Raw genomic sequence first — 23,097 nt, 5'->3', positions numbered from 1 at the left:
ATTCATTGATTTAAAAATATAAAATTCTGTTATTTAATTCCCCAAAACAGCAGATATCAGCCAGAAGAAACTTTTTCAATAAAACCTTGATGTTGAGATGGAAATACCTAATTTTATTTTGATAGATGTAGATGGATAAATCAGCATATTGGATGGCACTGTCGTATAACAAAAATAAAATTGTAATCATTACCTATGTTTACATGAGTAAAATTCCTTCATCACATTGAGGATTAAATAATCCAAATGTATGATTTATACATTTGAACATTTGGATACAAATGAATTAATCCGATCATGACACAGGGCTTTGTGTGTCTATAATCCTGCTTTAGTCATTTGCTTTGTAGAACCACTTTTTACTGTAATTAGATCTACAAATGTTTTGGGATATGTCTCTATCAGCTTTTCACAATGGGACACAGAATGTGGCTAGTAATTCTTGGTGAAAACAGCTCAAGTTTAGCCAGACTTGGATGGAGAGCTTGTTTGAGCATCAATGATCCAGTAGCACAACAAGCTGATGATGCAACAAACTTTCAGGGAGGATCGGGTTATGGTTAGCTATCGTGCTACTTCTAGATGAAGTACTGCTTTTTCCACACCTGTTACAATTGAATGGCTTACCATGGCCATGTCTGAGCTCTGAACATCTGGTACTAAAAGCTACTCCAGATAGTTTGCAGTTCTGGAATATGACAACTGGAGGATTATGGCTTTCTGGTCGCTTCAGGTTTGATTGTTCCCGTATCTTTGGTGTCTCTTGTTCTCAACACATTTCCTGCGACCCTGTTGACTATTTTCAACAAAACGTTTGATGGTTCTGTAATCAATATCAAGGGTCCTGCACCATCTTAAAGACTTGTGGTCATTTTTTTTATTTTTCAGAGTCGGTTAAATCTCTGTTTTTGGCCCAGTTTACTTAAAGAAAAAAAAGCTGGCTAATAATTATGCACATTTCATAATAATTATGAAATAGGGCATTGACCTCTTTAGGCCACATCCTCATTACACAGAAACACACCACCTGCTACTCTTAAACCCACTAAGCATTGAAGTTTATCCAGCTTGGAGTTAAAAATTATACCTAAAAATGATGATGTGCTCAAAAAACTTCATTGTGTAATTATTGTGCACACCCTGTGGTTGGGTAATAATACTCTGTATCATTATCAGTCTGCCTTTGCAACAATCCGTATGCAGCAGGTGCTCTGACTGTCGGTGTGTGTTCTTGTAGACCTTCAGCTTTTGTCTGAAGGGAACTCTCCAGAGTGTTCTCTTCAGGTGTATGTTTCTGGAATAAATGGGGCTGCTTGAAGTTTGCAGTTCAGTGGGGTTTGTTTTGGTCAAGATGCTAGTTCTGAATGGAAGTCCAGGGTTAGATTTCATACCTTAAAGCAGTGGTTCCCAAACTTTTTCTTCTGCGCCCCCCCAGTGGTTTCCAAACATTTTCTGCGCCCCACCTATGGATTACAAATGGCTGTCTGGTTGAAATGACGCGTGTGACCGGGGGGAGAGGGGGGGGCATCGACTTTTTTGGTATTGATATTAGCTAGTCATCTTTTAGCTAACATTACCTGCATCCAACAGCTTTACTCAACTCAGTCGGTTAGTTTGGAGGGAAAAACTGTGAAAAGTTCTTTGCGTTTTGCTGGTTTGCTGCCGTGATTCTAACACAAACCTACGTAGCTCCGCCCAGCAGCAGCAGGTCTCCTTCACAGGTGTAAACCCAGCGCGAGCGTCGTACCGCTCATGTTGCGTTTAAAGGCGGCTCGGAAAAACAGGTTACAACATGTAGCAACGGATTAAACAGTTTTAACTGCTGATAAAAGTGACAGAGGACACAAATATGGGAAGTATGGAAGCCTCTACAATATCAAATTGACATAGGAATAACAGAGAGTTGGCCATTCTAATGTAAAAACCCAGCACATACAGTGTTCATGTTTTTTTTTTTTTTTTCAACCAGACGGCTTCCCGCGCCCCCCCTCCAATGACACGGCGCCCCCCTTAGGGGGCGCGCCCCTCAGTTTGGGAACCTCTGCCTTAAAGTAAACTGTTCTTTTTTCTCTCCTTTTTTAATATTTCAGTTTTCAAAAACAATCTAAACAGAAGATACCACCTTAAAGCAATCCTGGTGGTGGTGATAAGCTGATGTATTAAGCAGATAAAATATTTTCATCTGATGTAAATTGTCATTAATTCATACAGTCTCTTTCTAGCACTAGTATGGTCACACGTTATGGTCACATAGCTGGTTAAGTGCGTGTCTTTTATCATTCTCTTCAGACCAGCAGTTTGCCATCTGTAGCGTCTTGTGGAAAGGTCACTTCTCCCGCTGTCTCCGCTGACATTTAGTCCTGAATCTGTCTGATGTGCTCTGTCTTTAAATGCATCATCTTATCCTCCTTTCTAACCAACATGAACTCAATGGAGTGGTGGCTTCATCCACCCTAGAGATTGAGGATGAAGGAGAACTTTAGAACATAATTCTAACTCAAATGTTGCTCAAAGCAGTCCAGTAAAACAAGTCATACTCAAATCTCCACTGATATCTTAGCTGAATGTTCCATAGCATGTTACACTTCAACCACATGCTTTTTGTAGCCTTCAGCTTGCTTCTGGTGTGTAGTACTGCACATGAATGTTGTGCAGGAAACTTAGCAAAGGGTGGATAAGCATTCGAATGTATGGCTCATTAGGAAGCCTCTTCATAGCTGAATTACGTGATTCAAGGGTTTTGTCAAAATCTGCAAAAATGCAGAATAAAGGCCTTTTTGAAGTATAAATGTAATCTGAAAAGTAATTAACAAATATTTGTGTTGCCCACATGTGACACAAATATTTTTGTTTCAAAATCTGCAGTAGCTTTTGTAGACAGTGGCAACAGAAATGAAGACGTAAACGTTAAGGTTTAACATGAGCAAGTTTTTATGTACTGGGTTGAATGATTACTTTATGTAGAAACACTAACACACGTTCAGTTCAAAATAAGACATGTTGAAAAGTACATTTTGTTCTCCAACTTTACTGATCAAACTGAGCTACTGAAGTCTTTAAATCTTTGGGATTTTGACTTGAAAAATGTTGCACTGAAAGAGATGAAGAGCATAAATGGTATGTCGTCAAAGCTGTTAATAAATGAAATATGCGTACGTATAGTTTGCTCTGCGCCCTGTTCTTTGGGTAATGTGGATAAACTGTTGTGTCTAATTATGGTTCGTAGGGTGATTTAATTAGAAATCATTCATCAGGCAGACAGCAGCGTCCTCTTCTAACTTCAGACCAGAGGCAGCTGTGAGGAGGGTTTTACTGCAAGCCGCTCAGAATGGCCTTCTCTGTAGGAGTGAGAGGCTCCACTTCACTACTCTGAATAGCTATCCAGCTGCACTTAATTTATGCACATGTTTGTCTGTGTTTGCATAAGGCCAGGCTATCTGAGTGGCGTCTGCTCCCGTCCGCAATACTTAATAAAGAGGCAACATAACCTTATATCCCCACCCATATGTACAAGGCTAAAGACTGGGCTAATTAGAGGGATAAAGTATTAAGAATTGTCATACTGCACTGTATATATAAAATTTTATCTCAACAACTCTAATGAATAGCTCTACATTTACCATTTTTATATATAATGGAGAGTGTGGCAAAAAAAATTATTTCACTAATTAAAGTAAATGTAAGCATTTCTTTTTCTACCTTGTTTAAGGACCATCAGGTAAAACTAACATTTAAATACCTTGACTGTATTTAAAGACAATATCTTCATTGCAGTGACGGTGTGTGTAATATTACATCACAGTTATTTGGAGTGCAACAATTGTTGGCTAATACAGTCAGACCCTCCAGGATTTTGCCATTTTAATGTATTTATTTTTTTTGTGCATCCAAGTCATTATTTTGGTAATATTTGCTAGGAATCTTGCAATATTTTTTCCTCATTATCTCTTCTTCAATACCTTGGGATACGATACGATCCCATACGATACAATCAATACGATTACAGACTATAGCTTGACTTCAGGTAAGACTGAGGCAGCGGAGTATGTAGTAGAAGCTAGAATTACTACCACCTGCTGGTGGGAGTTGGCAGTCACTTAAAGCTAATGTTTTTCACCTTTTTTTCCCCTGAAAATATGCAACAAACTCACAATTATGCATTAGTGTGAAAAATGTGGTGATAAGGAGGAATTGTGTATTCCAAGTGTTGTGAACTTAAATTTTTCATGCTAATGTAATATTTAGCTAGTTGGGCGTCACAGCAGCAGGTCACACCAGACACTGACATTAAAATGCTAAAGGTCAGAATGATGGAAGCACAAATGAGAGGAAAGAGATATTATCACATATTGCTACTGATGTCTTCACTGCAATATTTTTTTTCACCATTTGTGTTTTATTAATTTTTAGTTTATGTACATCAGAAAAAAAACTTGAATAAACAAACTGCAACATGAGTGGGAGAGTGTTGGTTTATCGCAGTGTTAAATTATAACGTTTTTGCCTTGATAAACTTTTTTTTTAAATTCCACAGGAACATATGTTTTATGGTATTTACAAAACAAATTGGCAAAAGAAATAGTATTTAAAACTCCTTTTCAGTCTTTTTTAGGTTGTCACACAAATTGCAGATCCTAAACTTTTCTATTAAGACACGTAAAATACAAGGGTCAAAAAATAAAAACAGTTTCAAGAATAAAATTCTTGCATCAATAAAATCTGGTCAATTTAATTAGAGACTTTGCTCTTTTTTTCCCCCCACTCTGCATTTTGCTGCTGTTAGAAAGCTGATGACAGCTAGCACTGTTTTTGTTTGTTTGTTTTTTTTTAAGGTTTTGTTGGCTCCTGTGGCCTTTATTTGAAAGTAGCTCGACAGGAAAGAGGGTTATGAGAGAGGGGGAAGACATGCAGCAAATGTCGCCAGGCCAGGAATCAAACCTGTGACCACCGACACAAGAACTAAGGCCTCAATACATGGGTTGTGCTTTGCCCCTGCGCCACCATAGCCAGCACTGTTAAAGAGACAGAGCACATTTAAGGTTCACACACCAACAAACCGAGTTCGCACACAAACCTTATCAGACACTATGGGGACATGCTGTTCCCTAACTTCAATTCAGTTATATTTCTATAGCGCCAATTCACAACAGATGTCATCTCGAGTCATTTCAATTTAATCACAAGACCTAGTTCTCAAACAGTGCTTAAAGCTCAATTCACTGTTTTTGTCAAATTAATTTAAAAAGTTTCGATCTAAGGAAGCCCAGCTGCTTCAAAGTTACACATTTCTACATTGTAATTGAGAACTAAGACTTTTCATGCCTTCTCTATGTCTGAGCCTCAGTGATACTGTTTAGTGACTTAAACATGTCACTGCATTAAATGTTTAAGGAATTATCTAGGGAGAAGTTATAATTTTTTTTTTTTTTCACTGTAGATAAAGAGACTTGGGAAAGTCGGCTGAAAGCCTTTATGAAACTGTGTAATTGGAACCAAGAAATGTCCTCTTCCGAACATCATACAGTTGGATAATATATGGTGGTATATGGACGGGTCACCTGCAGCTTGTTTTCTCTTCCTCCTGGTCAGGTTTGTGTGGCTCGTTATGGTGAAATGGTGTTTCCATTTTTCACTTGCTATTGCTTCCATCCTTAGTGATTCCAGACAATACAACAAGAAGTTCCGGGAAAGTAAAAGATGCCTTTATGGTCTAGTTGGAGTTTGACAAAGTGATTTCTGTATCTAAATATATATTTTTTTATTTTAACCATCTAAATGTTCAATTTTTGTTATAAATCGCTTTTTTTCTACTCAAAGTAACCTTGCCCCTGCATTGCCCAGTTCAACTGCCTTTCCTCTCTCATTTTGTTCCTCACTCTCTACGTTGCTCTCTTGGTTCTTATGTAATTTCACATCTGAGCAGCAGGGCTCTCCGGGAAACGCCACACACAACATGAAAATGATATTCTGCATGAAACATGTCCTGTGCCAGAATTACAAATATCCTTGAATCTTGAGCCTTTTTGATGTTTCTCTGTAGACATGACCTACTTTTCAAAAGTTCTACAGCATTTGATCTTACAAACATGTTTTCTAAAGCAGGTCTCTGTAGACTGGAAGAGAGACTGTTTTATTTGGAAGAACTAATTCTTGTACCTTCTTGTTATTTTGTGTTTTCTCTGTAGTAAGCATGTTTCTCAACACCTTGACTCCCAAGTTCTACGTGGCTCTGACAGGCACTTCATCCCTCATATCAGGACTCATATTGGTAAGCTGTGCTTGTCTTTAGATTTCACATATCAGCACTAAAACAGGCATTGATGATGACTTTCATATGAGATATTTGTACTTAACAATTCAGATATGTAGGGATGCACCAGTAATAAAATATAGGACAATATTGATATTCAATGCTAATACAGCTGTTATGGTTGATAATATTTACTGATATTGTATATATTATACAGCTATATTGACACTTTGGAAAAATCACTGCAACTAGCTGTGTTTCCATGTGCGCAAAACTTTGTCAATATTTCGCTAATGTTGAAAAAACATGACTTTGCAATTGCAGTGTGTCCACTGAATTAGAAACACAATTAAAATCACAAAAATAAGTTTGTTCATGTGATAAATAATTAAAAACATGCTGTGGCATCATTCTCCACCTACTTCCTGTCGTCTTCTTCGTGGTTTGTGCCAGTAGCAGTGTCCAGTTGTTGATCATGTGACTTACTTGTGATGTGAAAAAGGTGTTTCCATGTCAGTTTCGCAAAATAAATCAATTTTAATACACCTAAAAAATAAAAACACCTCATCCTAGTTCCAAAATTTTTTTTATCAAAATATGAGTTTTCGAAACTGCAGTTTCCATCAAGCAAATTTATTTTTAAATTTGCAAATTATGCAAATTTGCAAATTTATGCAAATTATGCCATTTCCATTTACCATTTATATGGTAAATGGAAAAGCGGGTAGTGTATTATCATTAATCAATAAAATCCCCACGGGCCGAATTTGAAAATGGGATGTTATGCTGCCAACACTTAGCATTTGTCAACAACTCAGAGGCGGAAGTCAGAGCTCTGAGCAACGCAAATAATGTTTTGGCCAGAACACGGTGTGCTAAATAATAAGCAATAAATTAACGAAGCTTCGAGGCAGGCAATTTTTCCTTGAGGAATTTTAATAATTGAGGTACTTGAATCATTCGAGGAATCCTTTCAGTCCTACCTACATCAGAGTACTTTTATACAAATCAGGACTTTTTTGCTGATTTGATATTTTAGAGTTTCTGACCAGTCATTTATCAGGATGGATAAAAGCTGAAAATCGACACGTTTCAATCACCAAACCATTTCTTGGTGCATCTCTGCTAAAATGTCTGGGACTCTTATCGCTTTCAGATTCTGCAATACATTTCTTAGAGCATCGACTGAGAATAAAAGTCCTATATTCAGTTTGACGACTGTGCGATTTTTAACTTGCGTTCTCATTCATCTCGTTGGAGGGAAATAAGTTTTATTGGCTCCTTTGTACACTTTGTAAGCCAAACGGGTGATTTGTTAGAATCACTTAGTGGTTTAAAAGCCATAATAAGCTTCATTGACTAGAAGTCTTTTCTCTTGGTTGTTCTTCAGTGGAGCATACGGATGCCTGTCTGACCGCCCGACTGCATTCAACATCTTTACTGCTGTACATTATGTACCCACTGATTTCTAGATTTTTCCCTTTTTCAGTCTTTTTACAGACGGCAAACTGTACAGCAGTGTTTGATCTGTAGTTTAAAATAGTCCTTCTGTTAATTAACTCCCTCTCTCTTCCCTGCAGGCTTTCAGCCAGTTTGCGTAGGAGGCTTGGAAATGGTTTTGAGCTTGGCACATGCTCTGAGATGACTGAATGAAAACGGCTTGGTTTTTTGTTAAGGCAGTGGCGTAATATTTGGAGTTTGTGTTGGTCCTCTTGGTCATTTCATTGTGTAAATGGTTGTACATTAAAACTCTTAGTAAAAAATAAAGTATACGCTCATTTCATTTTAAAGTTTTACATCCCCAATTTTTACCAGGTTCTAAAAAAAAATAAATCCAATCTTAGCTGTACAAAAACCAAGAAATCTCATAGAGTGTCATTTACTAATAAATGAAGTCAAATGGATGTGTGGAAACCTGAAGGAAGAACTGGGTGCTGTAATTGAGAACTAAGACTTTTCATGCCTTCTCTATGTCTGAGCCTCAGTGATACTGTTTAGTGACTTAAACATGTCACTGCGTTAAATGTTTAAGGAATTATCTAGGGAGAAGTTATAAAAGAAAAAAAAATTCACTGTAGAGACTTGGGAAAGTCGGTTGAAAGCCTTTATGAAACTGTGTAATTGGAACCAAGAAATGACCTCTTCCGAACATCATACAGTTGGATAATATATGGAGGAAAGACTTGAGCAACAGTTACTGTCGTTGTTGGCCATCGAGTTTTCATTCCAAGGTAAAGAGGATTATTCACAAAGGGAAAACATTCAAGAGCATCACTAGCTGCATTTCCGTTCACCATAAAATTGTGCAAATTGAAATTAGAAAAATTTATTAGCTGAATGGAAATACGCCAAATTCGGGGAAAAAACGAAACGTTTATTTTTTATTTTTGATAAAAAGTTTTTCTTAGGATGAAGTTTTTTCTGCCAGATCGAAATAGATGTATTTCAACGCTCCTTTGGAAATATTTTTTGCATCATACCAGTCACGTGATCAACAACTGGATGTCACTACTGGTGGAAACCATGAAGAGGACATCAGGAAGTGAAAGGAGGATGATGTTTTTTTTGTTTGTTTGTTTTTTTTTTTCCTGACAATCCACCAGCTCTCACAGCATCGTGTTTCTTGCTTAACGGAAATATCACAATTGCGAAAACATTTTGAAAACTTTTCCTACCTCAACAATATAAACTAAAATTTCTTGAGTAATGTTCCAACACCTCATTGAACACAAAAGCATCAGGCTGGACATTGCTTTACCTCTATACCACTAATTATTTGTGGTATCGGTAAATCGATGTCCAACTTGATACTTTTGTATTTACTTTCTTTCCTCCTCACATATTTATATATACTTTTTTAAATTTAGGGATCTAAAAGCTCACCACTGCTTCGAAAACAATTATGGTTCCATTCTGTATCAAATTTCATAATTTTATATTTAAACAAAAATATATTTGTGCATAAAATTTGGGAACTTAAATTACCGGCATTAGGTTAGTTTAGCTGCCTGGCTTTTTCTTTAAAAATCTACATAATTTTACAAAAAGTTAAGCAGGCAAAAATTGATTTTTGAGTATTTTTAATCCATTCTAATTGTGATTCCCTATAGAATCCATTTCTTTCTGCTCCTCTGTAACCATGAGGAGGCTGCTGTGTTTGAAGCCAGTTTAAATGACTTGAGTTGACAGAAGAAACCAGTCAGCTCAAACTCAGCACTGCAAAGGTTTCTGGGTTGGGTTCCCTGTGAACATGTCTGAACTGTCTTCAGACCCTCTGACCCAACATACTGCTGACTATAAAACTGATACTTCCACTGATGAGCAGCTGCTTTAGCTGCAGTTGATAATTTTCAAGAACTGAAGAAGCACACACTTGGGTTCATGCATCAGGCCGTGTTAATGAGGTTTGTTAGTTTAGAACAACAAAGTTGTGTAAAGAAAAGACTTGCTCATCGTTGGTAAAGTTGTTTAGCTGAGGAGGTGTTTTATCAGCTCCTTAATTTTATTCCTGTTTACTTGGTAAGTGCTATGAAACTACTTGTGCCGCTTTCAGTTTCTCTTGTGCTAGTTTTAAGTTTTAAGTCCAATTTTCTGATTTGTAACATTTTTCAATTTGATGGAAATTACTTTGTTTCATTCTGAGTTAACTAAAGCGTTCTATCATCTTTTATTCCTTTCTCAGATCTTTGAGTGGTGGTATTTCAGGAAATATGGGACCTCCTTCATAGAGCAAGTGTCCGTGAGCCACCTGCGCCCCCTGCTGGGTGGAGTGGACAGCAGTTCTCCCAGCAACTCTAACACGAGCAACGGAGACGCTGACTCCAATCGGCAAAGTGTGTCCGGTAAGAAGCAGCTGCGCTTCTCATCCAGATATTACAGAGAAGTGATGACTAAAGATGCTGGTCATACAATCCCGTCATGCTTTACTTCTTCATTGTCTTCCTCTTGGCACATTGGTGCTTCGAATTCAGAGCATTTCAAAATACAGGAGCCTTTTTTAGCTAACTTAAATTGCTCCGAGTATTTTTGAGGGACTCAGAATTTCAACTCCTTGGTAAAGTTACCAGTTATAACTTTGGCTTTATCACAGCATTTATTAGTAATCTTAAGTCACATTTTAGTTTTGACAATTATTTTTGGGTTATGCATTAGTAGAGACTGAAAGACCAGAACAGAAATTGCATTTAATAGTCTAACTTGGACTAACTTGTTTTGAGTTACTCGTCTGTAAATCAGAATACACACCAAAGACTTTAGAAAGTCCAACTGTTCAATACCATGTTTATTTAATTTATTTGATTTAAAGCAATAAAAACACAATGGACTTGAACAAATACACTTAATTATCTTTTCTTAATTTTACAAACCATTTTTTTTATGTTTTCTCTTTCAAAAAAAATGATCAGTTTTTTCAGATTAATTTTAAACTAATTTGGCTTCCCTGGGATCTAGTGGTGGAAGATCCCAGGACGGTCACTGTATTTACAGTGACCCGGATCTGTAACAGAATGCATATTTATGTTACAGTGGCCTAGTCAAAGTCCAGTTGAAGGATATTTAGCAGGACTTGGAAACTTCTACTCACAGACACTCCCCATCCAGTCTGGAGAAAGTTTTTAAAGAATGAGTGACTCTGTGGAGAGAGGGAGGTCATCCTGCTGACTGAAATGACATCTAAAGCCAAGTTTCCTTCTGATTTGTACAGTAGTGTATAGGTGTGTGTGTGTGTGTGTGTGTGTGTGTGTGTGTGTGTGTGTGTGTGTGTGTGTGTGTGTGTGTATTTGGGTGTATAAATGGGTAAAGTATAAGATTGACAGGTTGAAAAACGGTCCAACATTGTTCCAGTGTCTAGATTTGGGCTAATGAAGACGTAACTTTGCCCTAACTGCTTGGTGGTTGGAATGTGACTGCAGCCGGTTTGTGAACTTTTGCAAGGCACTGTACATCTGGGAAAGAAGAACTCTGTTCTGTTATAGGATCAAACGTAGTTTGATCATTTCAATGAATGGAAAGTAAAGATTGTTTAGAACATAAGGAATAGTTTTCAGATTCATTTGTTTCAATTCTGTTCCAGTCTGCCTTTTCCTTGTTTTTGTTGCTTAGAAAAACCCCAGACCTCCTACTGTCTGACATTTAGTTTTTGTCTTTACCAGAAACTGAGTCATTCTCCCTGTTTTTACACTAAACTGAACAACCAATCAGAGTGACGTTAGTGTGACAGGGACATGATGACTGTGCTGCTTAATGGTGTCATATTTGTCTTTTTGGTGGGAAGAAGTGAAGACACCGTGTCCACCTGTGTTTTTAAGCTAACAAAGAATTACAGGGTCGATGTGAAGAGCAGACTGAACTACTCTGATTCGACTCTCCTGGTCTGTGTTATTCTTTCTCTGGCTCTGCAGAATGTAAAGTGTGGAGAAATCCTCTAAATTTATTTCGTGGAGCTGAATATAATCGGTGAGTATGAGAAAAGACTCGTCTGTGTTGTTGTTCTGCTGCTCTCACCTTTTCTAATTCTCTCATGTCTGATCTTCAGTTTTTCTTGCTTGTAACCCGTCCCTGTTCCTCCTGACTCCTCTTAACTCAGCTGCTGCTTTCTTTTTGCCATAACGTGATTTTAATGCTGATTTGGAAGCTTCAGCCAATAACACCTGGTTTCTCCTGTTGTGCCGTGTTTCCCCTGTCCAGTTATACATGGGTAACGGGTCGAGAGCCGCTGACTTACTACGACATGAATTTGTCAGCACAGGACCATCAGACCTTCTTCACATGCGACTCAGACCACCTGCGACCAGCCGATGCCAGTAAGGAAATCCATAAAACCTACATATGATATGTGCATGACCTTGTACCTAATAAATAAGGGGCTGTGTGTGTGTGTGTGTGTGTGTGTGTGTGTGTGTGTGTGTGTGTGTGTGTGTGTGTGCGCGCGCGTGTGCGTGCGCGCAGTCATGCAGAAGGCGTGGAGAGAAAGAAACCCGCAGGCTCGCATCTCTGCAGCACACGAAGCGCTGGAGCTAGAAGAGTGAGTTCTGCACTGACAACAATAATCCTAAGTGTACAGTTGTGTGTAGGAAAATTCTTATAACTATTATTATAAAAAATGCACTGGGAACACTGCGCTTTGTACTTTACATACATTTCACTTTGAACATGAAACCAGACTGACATCATTATTGTAAGTATTTTATAGTTGGGGATGTACGATATATCAACATCGACATCTACATCGGTATTGGTCGATGTTAGCCATTTTTTATACATCATTACTGGGCTGTTGCTAACATTTCCATCTTGTTGATGAGGGGGGAGCGATGAACGACAGCAAAAACTGAAATATTTTTCAGCTCTCGTTTTGCGTGAGCACGTTGGGTGTATGCCGGAATGGAGAGTAGCATTTCTAAATGAACGATTCAACAAAATGATTTCCTTTAACACTTCCTTAAATATAAAAAGCTGAAAAACTGAGAGTCTTCAGACATATTTGATTTGAGATAATAAAACATTTTCATATCAGTCCATCTTTAGTTAAAGTACATAAAGTGTTTGACATTCAGGCACATAAAGGCACATAAAGTTATGTGATGATAACTTTATGTAAATTGTTATTTGTGGTAAATATAACTGTTTCCTCACAAATTTTGAGCAAACTTTTAAAAGGAATTGTGAATTACTAGGCATGTTTCGCTCTAGTGGTTAGGAATGAGTCAACCAGTTTACACAAGGCATAATTTTGACAGACGTTGATGTCAGGTAAGGTTGTAATAAACAGGAAGTAAAGGTTACAAACTACCATGGACCGCACAGCTCAGAAAAATGGAGAAAGCCGTTTTCTCAGAGATGGAAGTTTGGACTTAGAAAGTTTGCTACATCCCAACGTATTCGGCACATTAAACCAAAAACCATCACAAGTGAACGTAAAAACCTTTTTGAAAAATTGAGGAAGTTATTTAGGATTTTGCCATTTTCCACGTTTTCTCACTTCATGCTGTGAGAAAAACCTTCATACTCTAAAAGTTGTAGCCTCAGAGCTCCTAAGTACTTTGTAGTTGGGAAATTTTATCTTTAAACTAAACTGTAACTTTCCAGTTTACTTTAAAATATTCCAGTTTTGAAATATTCCATATGGAAGAATATGAACTATTTCTTCTATATTCTCCAAAACACTTTTGATTCCACCAGGTCTTCACATTCATAAGGCTATAGGCTCTGTTTGTGAGGAGGTTTCAGTAATAATCATGAATCAATCTGTATAATCATAATGTGAACATGTTTTGAACTAGGACCTGAAGGAAAAGCCGCACTCTGAGAACATCGTAGAAACTCTGTGTGTTGACTTGGCAAACATGAAGGCTGACGTGAGGCTGTGTTGGTTTTTAATCCTCTGGTGGCTTTTTGTCTCTTCTGTCCTCCCGTAGCTGTGCTACAGCATACATCCTCCTGGCAGAGGAGGAAGCCACCACCATAATGGAGGCTGAGCGGTTATTTAAACAGGCGCTTAAAGCCGGAGAGGGCTGCTACCGCCGCAGCCAGCAGCTGCAGCACCACGGCACACAGTACGAAGCCCAGCACAGTGAGTAGCAGCGACTGAGTCAGGGCTTCACACTGCAGCTTCTAAAGTTACCATGTATGTTAGCAGGATATTATGAGATTGAGCAACATAAAGTAGTGTATAACGTAGGGTGCTGTGATGTACATTTTGCTTTTTCACAAATTCCACTTTTTCTGTTTTGATTTTTTCAGTTTAACCATATTTGTTAACCCAAAAATATATAACTATGATGTGAATGAAAATATACCAAACTTCTGTGGTTCAACAGAACATTGATTTTACAAAAGGTGTTTGTTGTTGAGCTAAGCATAAGCTAAGAATTGTTCTTGTTTGATAAAATAACATCTCCCTTTTAAAAATGCTTTGTCTCCAAAAAGTAAACTCTTGTGCTTACTTCCAAAATGATCAGGACCTTTGATCAGTCAGATGAAATCCCACACAGATGGACTATGTTTATCAGTCAGGTGATTTCTGAAGGCAGTTAGTTTTCTTTAGAGATTTCAGGGTAAATAGGGCTGAATCTAAATTTATGCCACACTTTTCAGATTTTTTTCAAAAACAGTTTTTTTTTTTTTTTTACATTTGCGCTTCTTTGTGTTGGTCTCTCACAAAATGTGTGTGTATGTGTGGTTATAATGACACAAAATTATGAAAAAAATGCAAAGGTTAGAAATTCCTTTTCTAGAACGTTCTCAGCTATTTGTATGCTGAATGTCTTGAGTTTGTGGTGATCCGGTTTCTGGTGTGTGTGTCCCAGGAAGAGACACCAACGTATTGGTGTATATAAAGAGGCGGCTGGCCATGTGCTCTAGAAAGCTGGGCCGAACACGAGAAGCAGTCAAGATGATGAGAGATGTAAGTGTGCAGTAAATTTGCTTTTACAAAAAATATCACTTATATTCTTCTGAGTTTCTATTTAATATAATTACGTTGCTGTTGACACGTCAGTGTTTTTGCCTGTTGACTGTGCTGCCCCCTGCCTGATATAACATGTAACAACAGTTGTGTGTTTTCCAGTTAATGAAGGAGTTCCCTCTCCTCAGTATGTTCAACATCCATGAGAACCTGCTGGAGTCACTACTGGAGCTCCAGAACTACGCCGATGTCCAGGCGGTTCTGGCCAAGTATGACGGTGAGTTCACAGATCCGTGACACACTTCCTGTACACGCAAAGCACTTCCTGTCCACAACGTGCTTCCTGTTCATTCAACACACTTCCTGTCCACATAGCACACTTCCTGTCCACAAAGCACTTCCTGTCCGCGACACACTTCCTGCCCACACAACAAACTTCCTATCTATGCAACCCACTTCCTGTCAAAACAATGCACTTCCTGTCCCACGCAATGCGCTTTCTGTCTACACAACACACTTCCTGTCTATACAGCACACTTCGTGTTCACACAGCACACTTCCTGTCTATACAGCACACTTCCTGTTCACACAGCACACTTCCTGTATATACAGCACACTTCCTGTCTATACAGCACACTTCCTGCTCCTCCAGACCTGATTAATGACAGCTAGCTGCTCCTCAGCTCTTCTTCAGGCTGAACTCTACAATCTGTTTTGTTTGGTAAATTACTGAAAAACTATAAAATGTTTTCCTAAGCAGAATTTAACTTGAAATTGAGGAGCATTGTAAGTGGAAACTCTTGGAGTTTCCTGAACCAACCAAAGGCTCAAAGGTTCATTTCATCTTTTCCATTTAATGCTCCACTGCCTTGATGGCTTCAGTTTTAGAAATGGCTACTGTTTAAGATTTAATCAAGTTAATTTAGCTGTAAAATGTGATTTAAGCCATTAAAAGTTATTGCAAGTGTTCAGCTGGTGCACCTTGTGTCTGGATTCCATGCAGGTCAGGGTGAAATGTCCTGACTGCACCATGTGGGCCTCAGGATGGAGCTGTAGAAAGCCTGAGCTAAAATGGAAACTGTAAAGTGTTTTCCTCTCTAGAGGTTTGATGTGCCTCTTCATGGACCCCAGGCTACACCAGAGGGATTCCCTGACTGGTCCCTGACCTGCTGATGGTTCCCAATGCCAAGCTGGAGACACAGTGTTCTCTCCTGTTCTGTGGAGTCTCTTAAATACAAATAACATATTGTTTATATTCAGTGTTTTAATCATTTATTGTGTAGAACTTAGTGACTTTATATCTTGGCAGATGCTATATGGGAAAAGTTTTATGTAACCTTAATACAACCATATGGATTTATTTTTTGGATTATGTGTGACACATTTATTTGTACCTCTGGTAAATATGTGTTAAAAGCCTTAAAATAAATTCATCTTTTATTGCAGTAGCCTAAGTTCACTCAGAATAACACTTATTCAATTCGAGAAAAAAAAAAGAATCAAAGCTGGGAAAAAGCTAGCAGTTGAATAATTGTTGATAGCTCTGCAATCAATGATATGAACACCGCTTTTTCCCATTGGACAGTATTTAATCTTATGTAATGTTTAAAGCACTTGGACCGCCTGTCTGCAGTAGGTTTGGACCAAACCTGACCACTGGCCGCTTATGCAACTTGATTCTCATCTCTTCTGTTTTCAGTCTGAGCTTTCTTCCATTGAGCTGGATTCCTCCGGTAGAATTTCAGAAAGCATAAATGTGTTGAGTTTTTCTACAAAATTTCTCTGCATTTATGCACCATGAATCAAATAATAATGTAACATTTCCCCACATGAGTGAAATCTCCTCTGAGCATTTTTCCCATCACCACCTCACTGGGCGACCACACCTCCAACCACCACCGCCGATCACCTCAACCTGTCACTGATATTAACACCAGCTCCTGCTTTTCTGCTTTTTGTCTCCCTGACAGATATTAGCTTACCCAAATCTGCAACGATATGCTACACAGCTGCCTTGCTCAAAGCCAGGGCAGTGTCGGACAAGTGAGTATCACTTTGCATCGACACCACTCCAACTTCAGGACAAATCTAAAATAGAACAGCCTCTAGAACTAAACATCATCGAGATAAACAAACAGAATCTGTTCTGATGAGGTATCTGGTGTGTGTGTGCGTGCGTGTGTGTGCGTGCGTGTGTGTAGGTTCTCTCCAGAGGCAGCATCCAGGCGGGGCCTGAGCACAGCAGAGATGAATGCAGTAGAAGCCATCCACAGAGCGGTGGAGTTCAACCCTCACGTCCCCAAAGTGAGTTGGAGCTTGGCTAAGCGTGACTGAGAAGGGGGGAGGAGGAAATGATGCATTCACTGCTCAGTAAACTAATGGGTTTTATCTCTGATCTTCCTCCTCTTCATCAGTATCTGCTGGAGATGAAGAGTTTGATTCTTCCTCCAGAACATATCTTGAAGAGAGGCGACAGCGAAGCCATTGCCTACGCCTTCTTCCACCTGCAGCATTGGAAACGGGTGGAGGGGGCTCTCAATCTGCTGCACTGTACATGGGAGGGCAGTACGTACACACACGCTCACACACATACAAAAAGCCAACCTTTTGAAATGAGGAGCAGCTGATCCAGCGGTTTGACACAAACTTTCCTTGTTTTTGGGTTTTCTAGCATTCAGAATGATTCCTTATCCTCTAGAGAAGGGTCACCTCTTCTACCCCTACCCCATCTGTACAGAGACGGCCGACAGAGAGCTGCTACCCAGTAAGAGACACACTAACACACACGCAGTCAGACTAGGTAGATTTCATCTTCACTGCAAAGAAAATAAATCTTACAAAGTATTTTTGGTCTTGGTTCTAGTCTGTTAGTATATTTGAAATAAGACAAACCTAACATACAACAAGAACCTTTCAGCAAGAAATAGGAGCTTGTTTTAAGTCAATAATTCCGTACTATTGATGAAAAAGTTCTATTTCCACTGGCAGATAGTTTCACCTTTCCCATGTTGTGCTAACATTGTGTCGTTGTGTGTGTGTGTGTCGTGTGGAAGCAGTGTTTCACGAGGTGTCGGTCTACCCCAAGAAGGAGCTGCCCTTCTTCATCCTCTTCACGGCGGGCCTCTGCTCCTTCACCGCCATGTTGGCTCTGCTCACACACCAGTTCCCTGAACTCATGGGAGTGTTTGCTAAGGCCGTGAGTATTCAGACTTGAATGTTGTGACTTGTTCAGATAGTTGGACATGTGGTGACGAAGCTGCAGACACTCCTGCAGCACATGCAGCAGCAGACTTCTCCTTTATAAAGCCGTGTGCAGCAGGGGGCGTCCCGCTGCACACACACTGCTTCTACTCAGAGTTCTAACATCTACCGTTTTACTTCACAGTCTTGTTTTATTTGCTTTTCATACTTATAGGAGTTGTTTGTTTGATGTTGGGCTCAGAACACACTCAGTGTTGTAATTATCTGCAGAGCTAATAAAGGAAACTATGTCTAGTCATAAAAGGCATGAAGCTGCAGAAAGGGCTCAGGCCTTTGATGCAGCAACATCTTCTGTTCATAACTCCACTGAATATTTTTCCTTCATAAAGGATGCCTTTTTTTAATCTAATACTGATTGCTGATCTAATTACTTTGATTTGTAATAAGCCTCTTGCTCGTTTCGTGCCAAGCAAGTGGCTCCTGGTTCCTGCAGTCATCAAAAGTTTGAAATGTAACCTTATAGTTTCCAAATGGAAAAGTGTTTGATTTCTCTAACTTTGTCTTTCTGTTGTTCATTTCCTTTCTTTTGTCCATCTTTTGGACATAGTGAAGGTGGATAAACACAGGGTTGGTCTGGCTGTGTAGAACTGTAGATTATCCACTGTGTCCAGACCCAAACATGTCATAATAATATTGTAGCATGTTGTGCTAATTCCATCTAATTTCCATTTCCATTATTGAGCTCTGTCCGGATTAAATCAACTTAAACTTGTGCTAAACTTTAACCTGGCTGCCTGTTGGAACTCAGATCTGCTAAACATGAGGCGCAATGCTGCTGATAAAGAACTGGTGTCATTTTCAGACCCTGTCAGATCTCCCAGGTTGCACTCTTCACACACATGAACACACACCTTCACTTTGAAGTACTCTTTGAAGAGAGATCCTGACGCAGACTATCATGGAGATAGTCTGCTTCCAGTCTTATCTGCCATCTGATGATGATGGAGCCTCACTGACCTACATGAGGCGGTTCTGAAGCTGCCATCACTCCTCAGCTCCCATCGCCTCTGTTCACTTCCAAAACGGCTCAAAGTGGAAGCAGAAGGTTTTTGTTTGCTTGATGTGGTGCAGCATTTTTAACATGGATGTAACTGAATAGCTTGTTTGTGTTTTCCTCTAAGAAAACTTGTCTATAATGATGATTTGAGCTTCATGGTTCGGTCCAGTGTCGTATTCCCTCTTAAGCCCCTTTAGAATATAGTTCTGCAATAAACAACCTGAAATCCCCCATTACTGATCAGAATCTCATCTGCTTTTACATGATACAAGTCAATCTGTTGACAGAATGGGCTGTGTGTGGAATCAAAGGCCACACACACCAGCCTTGTTTAGTCTGCTTTTATCAAACTCTAGCTTTGTGCGTTTAGAAGGTCCGGTTCGTTTGGTGAGGTGTGAAGTGAACACGTAATCAAACTCTGATGTGGATCAGAGAAGGGAACGCTGGTCTGCCTAAAAACCTTGGTCTCAGTTCTGGTGCGGTTCAAATGCACATGTACATGCCAAGTGGACCAGAGACTGCTCCAAAAGTAGGAAGTGGACTATAGCACAAGGCATTCTGGGTAGGCAGAACAAAAACTACAGAGGCTGTTTTCTGCAGAGTCTTCAACTACCCAATCAGCAGCACCGAACAAGAGAGACTAGCAGAGACGATTTGGTTTAATCATGTTTTGATGAGCTCAAACCACTGATCCTTTTTTCTCACAATATACCATGAAATAAACCGACGTTCCTACATATTTTACTTAGAAGCATTTTAACAAAAAATAAAATTAACATGGATTTCATTTTTTTGTGCAGATTCTGACTGAAATCTAAAATAATCTATCCAGAAGCTCCTGAAGAGTTTCAGGGTTTGTGTAACTTTGCGTTTTTCTGCGTTGTTGCAGTTCCTCAGCACGCTGTTCGCTCCTCTGAACTTCATCATGGAGAAGGTGGAGAGCATCCTGCCGTCCAGCCTCTGGCATCAACTCACTCGCATCTGACCCCCCACCTCCCCATCCTGTCCCGTACGACTCCACCGGAACCCCACCCAGGACCAGCACCAGAGAGCGGACCGGACCGGACCTCCATGCAGACAAACGGCCGAGCAGAAATCCAGAATGCTGCGTTGGACTGGACTGACACGCCTTTGTGCCAACATTACAGAGTTCAAACCAAACTGGAAGCAGACGATCGGAGCAGGAGGCCCACAGGCAGAACAGCCATATCCACCACCGGTTTGGACTTTCGTTGACGTCTTTGCATTTTGGGGGCATTTCAGTTGTTTAAAGCTGTTCTTTTTGTTGTACAAACAGAGATGATTAAATGCCATCAATAAAAAAAAAGGGAAATATGTCAATAAAGGACTTTTTGTGTATCTCTGCAAGTCGGTATCTTCAAGGTGTTTTGTCGGTGACTTTGGTTTGTGAGACGGTTCAGCGCTTCAAGAGATATCGGTTCATATTTCAGATGAGAACACATCAGTACTCGGCTTCAGATTTTACCTGTCACATTCTCACCATGAGGTCAGCGGTGCGTCACTGACCTCCTGGAAGGAAGAAGAGCTGAAACATCAAACCAGAGCGAAGTGACTCGGCTCCAAACGTGAAGAAAGGAGAGGATGTAAAATATCAAAGGTGTCTGAACATTTCAACACGAGGAAAACCAACAAAACAAACTGCAAGACTGGAAGTTGCGGAAACGCCTTCAGGGTTCCTGGCCACGGCAGAAAAGTTCGAAACGGCATGGAATTTGGTCTGGAGAAAAGTGATCGTCTTTTCAGACTTCATTCTTATTCTGTAAATGTATTTATCAATTCATCTATCCAGTCATTGATCCCATTCATTCCCACCTGATTATTCGTCTACATGTCCTTCTATTCATTAGGCCTCCAAGAAGTAGCTCCTATGATGAGCTCAGCAGATGCTCAGTTACACCGGATCTCTGCTAATTGCTGCTGGCTAGTCTGAAGGACCGCAGTGAGGGAAGGCTGCTCTGTGAGGCAGAAACTCGGAAAATGCAGCTCAAAGACACATCAATGTCCAACCAGGTGTTTATTTACAGCTTAATGGTTGCCATGGAGATTAAAGGATTTCTCAAACATGCATGAATGCATCAAAGCAACAGTGCAGGTATGTTTTTGATGATGGAATAACAACATGATATTCCATCATACATTGATTTTATGAATTTAAATCAACTCATAGAAGTTGATTTTACATGATACCGCCCCTTTAAACAGGAAAGATACAAAATGTCGTACTGGATCTAGTTTAGGATCGCTGAGCCTGGTGGGTTATCTGACTGAACACAGGAACAACACACCATTGTTCTGTTTCAGGCTTCTGAAGCCGTTTTCAGCTTCACTAGGAAACAGCAGTTGGATCAGAAATGAGAAGCGTTGGCCAACAAAACCAGGAATGGCCAGTGGACGGCATCACTGGTCTGCAGCTGGGACTGATGAGGAAGTCATGTTGCACTGTCCATCTGAACTGGCCTACATCGTCAGGTCTGTGGTGAAAAAAGGTTTCGGTTCTGTTCATTTCACTCACTTGGAAGGTTAATGCAATTTGTACATGTGGATAAATGTGTTTGTATAAATATTTAATATTAAATACTCTGTTAGAGAAGCTGTCAGGTACAGAGTTCTGTAAACTAAGAACATCTCACAAGCTGAGATACTTCAGGGATGTACGATTGATTTTATTGATGAGGAAATCAGCCTTTAATCTAATGCTGTTCATGTGATCGATCAGAACGAACAGCAGCACGAGCTCAGCTATAAAGACCGGTCACGTAGATGGATCTGAGTTCTGAACAGCTTGTTGACGATACCAAGAGGCGAAAGCCTTCATTTTACTGGGATTTAAAAAAACAAAAAAGTTAATCAAATACTAACTGATCTACAAGAGTTAGTCACTTTTAGGATTCCCAGACAGCAACTGATCTACATTTCCACCTACAGACCACCTTCCTTCTACAGAGCTCATCATCAGTATTCAGTATGTTTAGATTTGACCACTTTCCAACAGTAAACTTCAATGTCATTTCAATCACAAAATTGTGATTTTAAAATAAGCAGAAAAAAAACTTGAAATGCACTTTAACCTTCAGTCCCTCTGACTTAATGCTGCTTAGAAAAACTTTTTTCTGCAACTCCAGCTGTAAGTCCTTCGCAAGGAGAGCAAAGTAGGACCATGGTAGCTGTGGAGGATCTGCAGAGATGCACAGCTCAGGTGGGGAATGTGTTGACAGGATATCTGTTGTAAGTACGCTTTAGAAATCTGACTTTTATGGAAAAATTATGAGAAGAAAAATAATTGTTGGAGGGGGGAAAAAAGCCCAAGTTTCCCTTTGCAGGGGAACGTAGAGCTGAGGGGAAGATATGGACAGCTGGAGACTGGAGGAAAACGTCTGGAGGGATAAAACCGACATTTAGCTGTCCAACAAGCAGCAGAACAGATACATGGAATAAAACAAGATCTGATGAGACTGAGCTGTAACTGAAGGACAGTTACTCACAGACACATAACACACTTTTAAAGTACATCTAAAAAAAAAAAAAAAGAAAATTGCGTAAAAGTGCCATATTTCTTGCCATTCATGTCTGAAAGTGAAACAGTCATTTTAAAGAGATTAGAATAAAGAAAATATTTAAAACTTTTTTTTTTCCATCCATCCACCCATTTTCTTCCGCTTATCCGGGGTCGGGTCGTGGGGGCAGCAGCTTCAGAAGGGAGGCCCAGACTTCCCTCTCCCCAGCCACTTCTTCCAGCTCCTCCAGGGGAACCCCAAGGCGTTCCCAGGCCAGCTGAGAGACATAGTCCCTCCAGCCTGTCCTGGGTCTTCCCCGAGGTCTCCTCCTGGTGGGACGTGCCTAGAACACCTCACCAAGGAGGTGTCCAGGAGGCATCCTGACCAGATGCCCGAGCCACCTCAACTGGCTCCTCTTGACGTGGAGGAGCAGCGGCTCTACTCTAAATCCCTCCTGGATGACCAAGCTTCTCACCCTCTCTCTAAGGGAGAGCCCAGCCACCCTGCGGAGGAAACCCATTTCAGCCGCTTGTATCCATAATCTCGTTCTTTCGGTCCAAAGCTCATGACCATAGATGAGGGTGGGAATTTAGTTTTTTTTTTTTTTTTTTTTTTTTTTTTTTTGTTTTTAAATCTTTGTGTTTTGGGAAAAAAAAAAATTTTTTAA

At 39.8% G+C, this 23,097-nt stretch overlaps 1 protein-coding gene across 5 annotated transcripts in view; it reads left to right on the top strand.

Annotated features, from left to right (window-relative positions):
• LOC106953497 (suppressor of tumorigenicity 7 protein homolog) overlaps window positions 1-20,283 on the top strand; it is a 41,717-nt gene extending 21,434 nt beyond the window's left edge. For 2 of the 5 annotated variants that reach the window (XM_015042316.1, XM_015042312.1), the window contains 14 exons: window positions 6,186-6,268; window positions 9,933-10,092; window positions 11,653-11,707; window positions 11,939-12,054; window positions 12,200-12,275; window positions 13,669-13,823; window positions 14,560-14,657; window positions 14,805-14,934; window positions 16,628-16,700; window positions 16,859-16,961; window positions 17,072-17,222; window positions 17,329-17,421; window positions 17,711-17,853; window positions 19,805-20,283. In XM_015042316.1, coding sequence (XP_014897802.1) covers window positions 6,191-6,268; window positions 9,933-10,092; window positions 11,653-11,707; window positions 11,939-12,054; window positions 12,200-12,275; window positions 13,669-13,823; window positions 14,560-14,657; window positions 14,805-14,934; window positions 16,628-16,700; window positions 16,859-16,961; window positions 17,072-17,222; window positions 17,329-17,421; window positions 17,711-17,853; window positions 19,805-19,900 — 1,527 coding nt within the window. In that variant the 5' untranslated portion in view covers window positions 6,186-6,190 and the 3' untranslated portion in view covers window positions 19,901-20,283. The remainder of the gene's footprint in view (window positions 1-6,185; window positions 6,269-9,932; window positions 10,093-11,652; window positions 11,708-11,938; window positions 12,055-12,199; window positions 12,276-13,668; window positions 13,824-14,559; window positions 14,658-14,804; window positions 14,935-16,627; window positions 16,701-16,858; window positions 16,962-17,071; window positions 17,223-17,328; window positions 17,422-17,710; window positions 17,854-19,804) is intronic. The other 3 variants (XM_015042315.1, XM_015042314.1, XM_015042313.1) reach the window with 3 other exon arrangements.
• The last annotated feature ends 2,814 nt before the right edge of the window (window positions 20,284-23,097 follow it).

Source organism: Poecilia latipinna, unplaced genomic scaffold (assembly GCF_001443285.1).
Source record: "Poecilia latipinna isolate Pla-1442-1.1 unplaced genomic scaffold, P_latipinna-1.0 Scaffold585, whole genome shotgun sequence".
NCBI classification, from domain to species: domain Eukaryota; kingdom Metazoa; phylum Chordata; class Actinopteri; order Cyprinodontiformes; family Poeciliidae; genus Poecilia; species Poecilia latipinna.
The sequence above is the reverse complement of the archived record's forward strand: the minus strand, read 5'-3'. Positions and strand labels throughout refer to the sequence as shown.